Source organism: Molossus molossus, unplaced genomic scaffold (genome assembly GCF_014108415.1).
Source record: "Molossus molossus isolate mMolMol1 unplaced genomic scaffold, mMolMol1.p scaffold_m16_p_16, whole genome shotgun sequence".
Taxonomy (NCBI): Eukaryota; Metazoa; Chordata; class Mammalia; order Chiroptera; family Molossidae; genus Molossus; species Molossus molossus.
In genome coordinates this window covers 14,210,785-14,219,485 of record NW_023425351.1, presented here as the reverse complement: position 1 = coordinate 14,219,485, position 8,701 = coordinate 14,210,785, and the positions used below count along the sequence as shown (strand labels likewise).

Here is an 8,701-nt window from a genome sequence, read left to right as displayed (position 1 = left end):
CTTATCATTTGTTTTCATAATCACAATGCGTTACATTTTGCCAGGACTGTGCTTGAGCCAGAAAAGTGTATATAAGCTTGGAGAAGAGAGTGAATTTACCCTAGCTTGATGTCTTTCCTGGTTACAAACTTTAAATGCACATTAACTCCTAGTGATTGTCAAGGCAAGTGAAAGTTCCTACATTTTCCAAGGAAAATACCGTTAGGGATATGGTTAATGTTCTCAATAAATCCAAATAAACTAATGAAAGAGATCTGCAATGCCCCTTTTGCTTGCTCTATCCTGAAGGCACAATTCCCTAGGATTTTTCTTCCCTCCAAAAATCCAGTTAAATATTTATAAAGGTGTCCTGGAAATAATGCTCATTTTCTATCTCATCTCAGTTGAAATTTCTGGCAGGTCAGAGCTAACAGAAAAATGAAAGCAGCCTGGGTTCTTTGGCGCCCTCACTTGGGTCTTTGGGACATCTCAAAATTAACTCCTGACTAACATGAAATAAATGTAATGCAAAGATCATTCTTTTTACCAGACTCAGCACTTGCCTTTTTTCTTTTTCTTTTCGCTATATCTCTTAACATTTGAGAGTTTGAAGAGTGAAGTCATCATGTGGGTTCAAATTCCATCCTCACTATTATTAACCATGTGGCCATTGGGATAATTTGCTTAGCCTCTTAGTAACTCTGTTCTTTTTTTTTTTTTTTTTTTTTTTTTTATCCTCACCCGAGGATATTTTTCCATTTTTTGTACAGATAGAATGGGAGGGAGAGAGAGGAAGGGAAAGAGAGAGAGAAACATCGACGTGAAGGGACACATCGAGTGGCTGCCACCCGCACGACCACCAGGGCCGGGGACAAACTGCAACCAAAGTACGTGCCCTTAGCGGGAACCGAACCCGGGTCTCTCCGGACCGCAGGCCGACGCTCTAACCGCTGAGCCAAACTGGCCAGGGCAGTAACTCTGTTCTTAACTACAAAACAGGACAACCTTATAAGAGTTAAATGCACAGAGAGCCCTTAGAACTTTGTAGCATGATTCCATATGTATTGCTGTATTATTATTATTATTACATTTATATATAATATTATATATATTATATTATTATTATTATGCTAGTGGTTGTTTCCTCAAGCACCTGTGGTCTGTTTTAATGTGGGTTCTTTAGATATCTGTATCTACTTTCTACATGAAATGATTGCACAGTAATGTTCAAGTGTAACAGAATGTGATTATCAAAAATCAAGGATGTATCACTAGAATCAAAAAATGCTGTATTATTTTTTGTTAAGGTGAGTCTGGGAAAAGTACACATTAGCTGAAGAAAAGTCTATTCTAATGGTAAAAGCCTGGACTAGAATTCAGGAGACCTCCATCCTTGATCTTAATGTTGCCTGTTTTGTTTTGTTTTTAAAGGATTCAGGTCACTATTATATATATGTATATATGTTTTTATAGATTTGAGGGAGAGAGAGGAAGGGAGAGGGAGAGAGACACATCGATGTGAGAGAGACACATTGAGTGATTGCCACCCACATGACCCCAACCAGGGCCTGGGACAAACTGCAACCAAGGTACATGCCCTTAGCAGGAACCGAACCCAGGACTCTCAGGTCCATGAGCCAATGCTCTAACCGCTGAGCCAAATCAGCCAGGGCAATGTTGCCTGTTTTATTAGTTAGCTATGTGACATTGAATAAAGCTACTCAATATTTCTTATCTCAGATCACCACTATAAAATAGTAATAACTGTACCTGGCTTGACTCTCTCAGAGGGATATTGTAAGGATCAGTTGAGAACATATACAAGTTTTTATTGTGTTCTGATGTTATTTTGTAGTATTGAACATCTGCCTGATGAAAAGCAAATTTCTATTGGATATGAGATCAGCAAATGTGTTCATTTACTAGAAAAATGACTAGACTGAGAATTAAACAAAATCTTGGATTACTAGTCACATAATGTTGGGCAAATCAAGATTCAAAGACCTTAGTCTTCTCTATAAAGCTGTCCTAGTAATCTGTGATCTACCCTACAGGCCAGATGAGATTATGTGTAAGAAAGTGCCCTATTAGTTGGAAAGATTCTTGTTGACATAAAATATTTTATACTCATTATTTATATAATTTAAAAATCCAACCATTTTAGCAGTTGTTGCCAAAATATATATTTTGGATAATTAATGTCTCAAGGTTAAATCCCTTTGTACTAAATATTTAATTCGTGTATATTGCAATTGTGATAATGTAATAAATTTATATTATCTTTTTTCTTATTAGGACATTCTTTTCTTCAGTGAATCAACATGAATGTAATTTTGGACACCTTCACATTTTCGGGAAAAATGTTATATTATTTTTTAGAATCTTTAATTTACAAGGTAATACCTAAGGGAAAAAAGGATGTCACTGGAGAGATTGTACTTATAACAGGAGCTGGAAGTGGAATTGGGAGGTTAATGGCCATAAAATTTGCCAGCCTTGGAGCCATTGTAGTTCTATGGGACATTAATGAAGAAGGAAATATGGAAACGTGTAGACTGGCCAAACAAAAAGGTGATGAGAAAGTATTTGCCTATAAGTGTGACTGTAGCAACAGGCAAGAGGTCTACAAAGTTGCTGATCAGGTAAGGGAATTCACATTCTTCTTAGCTTCCATGGCCTATCAAAATATTGATTCTAATATGTGCTTTCACAAAGAGAGGAGGAAAAAAGTTTGTCATAGACTTCCTCCAAGGTCTCTGTGTGCCTCTTGCATGTCAGGAATCTGACACTATAGCCTTCACAAAAAGGCATAGAATAAAACAGTGCAAGTGGGAATCTAATGAGCCTTCTGAGTTGTTGCGCAACTGTTTTCCTTAGCAACTTATTTACTATCAGGGGTCAGAAGAAACTAAGACTAGTCCTGGCTCTGTTGCTCATTGGTTTTGCAATTCTTACCAAGTTACCTGCCCTTTCTAGGTCTTGGACAAGATGACAGTGACCATTAGGTTTTTCTTAAATATACAAGAATACCTTACATTAAAGATTCCATCTCTTTTCAGGCCCATGTTCCTCCCCTGCAATTAGTCTAAAACAAAGCACTTGCTCACATTGATCCCCTCGTCAAGTCAGTGGAACGTTCTTCTCGAAAAGTTAGGCTCTCCTGGACGTCTTCTTCTGTCTTGCATCTCCCCAAAGTATAGGAGTCTAATCCCTCAACCCAATGTCAGCTCAGCAATATTAACCCATCTTTCAAAACTTGTTCGACTTAACCACATCAGGAGCAACATTTACCTACTATCTCCCAATTGTATTGTCTGGAAGGCTCAACATGAAGCAATACATGGACCAGAAATTAGAAAACCAAGCCAAGGCAGGTAGTGCTTCCTGTTCAAAAACAAAAAAATCAAAACAGATTGCTGTACCAGCTCCAGAGATCCAGTTCAGGGCAAAAAGAAAGTCTCCAAATGGTTGTTTAAACATGCATCATGATTTGCCTCTGGGCCAGCTTTATCCCTAACATCCACAAAGCCATAATTTGAGACAAATTGTGAAAGAGAGAAAATCCCTGCAGTGTTTCTGGAGCACATTTGCCTCTGAGTAGAAAGGGTAGAAAGGGCAAGCAGGCAAGGTGGGCAACGCAGAAGGGAAGGGTGAAGGAAAATGCTGGAGCATAGCTATGGACCTCAGGGAAACATCAGCCACAAACAGGAATTATATCTGGGGAGGTCTTTTAAGCAGAAGTGCACAGGCTCTCTGGACAGTGGGCCAAACACATCTGTATTTGGGATGTCTTCATGCCAAGCACTGTCCAGGCTCTAGGGGAATAAGATATGTTCCTGCCACCCAACTCACAGGAGAGTCAGGAAGAAGACATGTACAGAAATAACTATCAGGTACACCATGCTGAGGGGAAACCTAGACATTTGGAAGCATGCTGAAAGAATTAGACATCACTCATGCAACACTCTCAACATTAGCAACCAGCAGGGAAGGGTTAGTAGCACAACAGAAATAGGAGGTAGAGAAAAAATGTAATATTAGGTCATCTCTACACACACAAAAATTAAGATTCTTTATATAAAATTGATAAATCACAGTGGTTTTGTTAATATAACTGATCATAAAGTTACTTTAAAATTGCTAATGTTCCATGTGCAAGATCAAATACTTAGTTTTAAAAAAACTACCTGAATAAAATGAAAAAAAAAAATTACCTGGAAAAATAAACATGAAAATGCAACACCTCAAATGAATTAACATTCACCTCACTTCTGTACAGGTTAAGGAAGAAGTTGGAGATGTGACCCTCCTCATTAATAATGCTGGAGTTGTGACAGGAAAATTGTTTCTCAACACTTCCGATGATATGCTGGAAAGGTCATTTCATGTAAATGCCTTAGCTCATATTTGGGTAAATCTTCATTGTTTTTCATTTTCTTTTGTTGATAAGTATGAAAACTCCATGTGTTTCTGCAACCAACTGTTCAGCCATTTATCTGTAAATATACCCTTTCTGAATTTCCCATTCATAAACTACCGGCCTCTCATCCAGGTTTCACTTTGCCACACACTCAGCTTAGCTTTTCCTATTCTTGCCCTCTCCAAACTCTCAGCGTAGGGCCCTTCCCTCTATCCTCTCTAGTTTGATCTCGAGATGTATTATGCTATTCAGAAATCTTTCCACCAAAATACAAACAGAATGTGACAGCCATTATACAAAAGAGATTTAATTTGTTCATGAGCAAAAAGGGAGCTTGTGCAGACAGAAAGTGGCTATTTTTAGAGTCATGGTTTATGTGTATGTACAGCTGGGCATTAAAACAATGGAAATAAGCTCTCACTGTATCCCAGGCACTGCTCTGAGTTCTTTTCCTGCACATGGCAGCCATGGGCCATTTCATTCTCATTTTACAAATAAGAAAACTGAGACTCAAAGTGTTTAAATGACTTACCCAGGTCCTGCAACTACTAAGTAATTGCCCAAACTTACATTAAGAAGAAGCAAGAGAGAAAGGAGACTCTTTATAGAGGGAAAATTAGTAAATTTCTAACTCAGAACTATTTTTCTTTTCTTTAAAAAAAATTTTTTTTTTTTTGGTTAATCCTCACTGTAGGATATTTCTTCCAGTGAATTTTAGAGAGAGTGGAAAGGAGGGAGGGGGAGAGAGATAGAGAGAAATATTGATGTGAGAGATACTCATCAATTGGTTGCCTCCCACACACACCTGACCAGGGCCAAGAATCAAACCTGCAATCCAGGTAAGTGCCCTTGACCGAGAATCAAACCCTTGACCTTCTACTGTGCAGGCTGATGCTCTATCCACTGAGCCACACTGGCCAGGACTGGGCTGTCTTTCTTGAAGCCTAGATTGTCTAAATTAGCACTGTCTAGTAGAACTACCTATAATCATGGAAAAGTTCTTTTTCTGTGCTTCCCAATGTGGTAGCCACCAGTTGCCCACAGCTTGAGCTCTTGAAATATGGTAGGTGGGCCTGAGGAACTAAACTCTTAATTTCATGTAATTTAACTTATTTAAATGCATATTTAAATAGCCACATATGCCAAGAGGCTTCCATTTTGGACAACGCAAGTCTGGAAAATAAAAAGGAGGCTGAAGAAGACTTGCATTACCAAGGGGGCTTATACTTGAAGCTGTGATGAAATGAACAGATACCAGCAGGGGTGGGGCATGTAGGAGGCACAGGTGGCTGGAACTGGGCCTTGGGAGTCATGGGGAAGGAAGGGAGAGGCAGGGCCTCAGTCTTTTGTGACTCCAAGGACAGGGCCTTGGAATGGGTTTATTTTAGGTATCCCAGGCTACCCTTTCTTTCCATTCAGTGCTTCTCTACTTACCATCTAAGGTCCTCAGAACTATTCTCTTGATCTTCTTTCTTGGTCACTGAAAAACCTCACTGGAACCCAACAAACCTTTTTCAACCAATATTTAGTGAGCACCTCACACAGTACTTGACATACAATAGGTTGCATAAATGTTTGTGAAATCACTGATTTCTTTCCCTCTACCATCCTACATAAAATTTATTTGGGAAAGGGAAATATCATCTTGGCATATGGAGCTAGGGGGCACCCATATCCAACCACACCACAAATATAGAAGCCATCTTTGATTCCTCCAATTCTGCCAACATCCTTGGTTCTCCCTACAAAACATGCCCAAGGGCACTCATCTCTCTCCTTCTCTGCAGCTAGTCCTGGCCCTATACATTGTTATCTTTCACCAGCAGCTCAACATGGCCTCCATCCTCAACACTGGTGCTTTCTAACTTGTCTTCAGACAGGAACAAAGTGATCTTTAACCAAATCATCTCACTCTCTTGCTCAAAAATGTGCAAACATTCCAAATGCACTTGGAACAACATACAGTTACCTACCATGGCTTGGAGGCCCCTACATGATATGGCAATATCCTCCTACCTCTGTGGGCCGCCTCTCATTTTCTCTACTTTCTGCTCACTTTCTATACTCCAAGGATCCTGAAAGGACCCCAGAGCACATCAAGCTCTTACCTGTCTGAGGGTCTTTGTCAAGCTGTTCTCTCTAACAAGAATATTCTTTCTCCTGACTCTCACATGGTAGCTCCTTCTCATTTTTCAGTCTTCATGTCACCTCTGAACTTGTACCATTATATTGTGTGTCCTAGTCTGTTTGGTTTCATTCATTTACATAGTTACAGAAAAGGTATTAATAAATATATATATTTATTTTGCTTATTAATTTTAATATGCATTAACATATATGGTCTAAAACACATAAAATATACATATAGTTATATATCAATATCATGATTGGCTTTCAATCATAACTTTAAAATATAACTTTATTATCATATTAGAAGATGCAGTGTATGCCATATTAAACTTATCTTCTCAATTCAAGCTTTAGAAAGACAAGTCAAATTTGTGCTAGCTTACTCTATACCTTTGCTCTATGAATTTTAATTTTTAAAACTATTTTATAGATACCAAAGATATCTTATAAATTTACCCACATTGATATCATCTTAAAGTATTCAAGTCACTTAAGTTGATACTACAGAGAACCATAGTCACTGGAGATATTAAAAGGATGTCAAAAAGATAACATGGCAGAATTGTAGAAGACAGTGCAAGTGGAGTAACTAAGTCCAAACACCTGGCATAACTATCTGAAGTTCAAAAACACCAGTCCTTTCAAAGTTATTATGTTGTAATTCAATTTAACTGAACACATATTTTCATTCATCATAACCTGAAATATTTTATCAAAACAATAATAACTTACTTATTTGACCTATAACTAATGTGAAAAAAACAAACTAGCCCAGCCAGTGTTGCTCAGTGGTTGAACATCAACCCATGCACCAAGAGGTCACTGGTTCAATTCCTGGTCAAAGCACATACCCAGGTTGTAGGCCAAATCTCCACATCAATGTTTCTGTCTCTCTCTCCCTCTCCCTCTCCCTTTCTCTCTCTCTAAAAATCAATAAAGGAAAAAAGAACTAAAAAGTCCATTAAATAGGCTTTTCCATGAAAAAAGCTAAGTCTTACATCAAACTCAACAAAGTAAAATAAAGCAAATCTGATGCTTTTTTTGCATTATATTCCGCATGTGAAAAAATCAGAGAAAATAGATATAGTTGTTTCTCTAACAAGTCTCATTATTTCGTAGATTTACCTTGATTATGAATAATGTGTAAACCTGGATTGATATATATTTTCTCTATTAAGTTCCCCATTTAAAAATGCATTTTACAAGTTTCATTAATTGTTCACTGAACATTTATGCATTCATTTTTCTTCTTTTTAATGATGGATATCTATATAGTGAGAACAACTAATGGATTTTTATGATAAATTCACCTTCTAGAATGTCCTAAAATGTCCTCACTGGCACGTAGGACAACAAACACAAACAGACCCTTGAAATACCCAGTCACTTTTTCTCTGTGAAGAAAAACTTTTCTTAATTGAACACAGAAAAAGAAAAGTGGTCCCAGCCTTGGCTGAAAAGCAAAAAAACGTACAGATACATTTGGGTGGGAGGGGGACACCTCGTGGGAAAACAGACAAAACAGAACCTGTGCAAGTGACTAGATCCCTGTACGTAGGTAACTGCCTACCCTAATCCTTTACTTTTTATTGTTCTTTACATTTGTAATACTTTAAACATTTAATTAATAATGTTAATCTAAATGACATTTTTGTTATGTGATCTTTTCCTGTAGTGTTTATAACTGTCGTAGTTAAATAATATATTTAATGAATTAGCTAAGGGAATATTTTTGTTAATATTAGAAATATTGTGTTAAATATTTTTCAAAACATTGCATAATAATATTAAGATGTTTATGTCAACATTTTACATTTAACATGTTCTGCTTAATTCAAAACCTTAAATATCATTAAATGATAAAAAAAAGATACCCTGATCCTTTTAAATTTCACCAGTTTTCAGCCATATGGTAGACTGCTATAGGCCACTACCCTTTTTCCCTTTCATCTAAGGAGTTTCATTGCCTCACCCCATGAAATTTCTTATTAAAAGTAACACTGACACATACCTTTAACTCTGTTACTCAGCTTCACCTAACTGAAAGTTTGCAAACTTTCAGACACTCATAATGATTCTGTAGCTGGACCTCCAGTCCCTACATCCCAGATCATCATTCTAGATATACCCTCTGGAGCCCAGGCTAGATTTTTCATACATTTCTGCTGAACG

The 8,701-nt window shown here is 37.5% G+C and overlaps 1 protein-coding gene across 1 annotated transcript in view; it reads left to right on the top strand.

Moving 5' to 3' along the window:
- The first annotated feature begins 2,339 nt into the window (after nucleotides 1-2,339).
- The window catches only part of SDR16C5 (short chain dehydrogenase/reductase family 16C member 5), a 71,135-nt gene continuing 64,773 nt past the window's right edge, over nucleotides 2,340-8,701 (top strand). Inside the window, exons 1-2 of the mRNA XM_036264425.1 lie at nucleotides 2,340-2,621; nucleotides 4,259-4,390. Coding sequence (XP_036120318.1) covers nucleotides 2,340-2,621; nucleotides 4,259-4,390 — 414 coding nt within the window. The remainder of the gene's footprint in view (nucleotides 2,622-4,258; nucleotides 4,391-8,701) is intronic.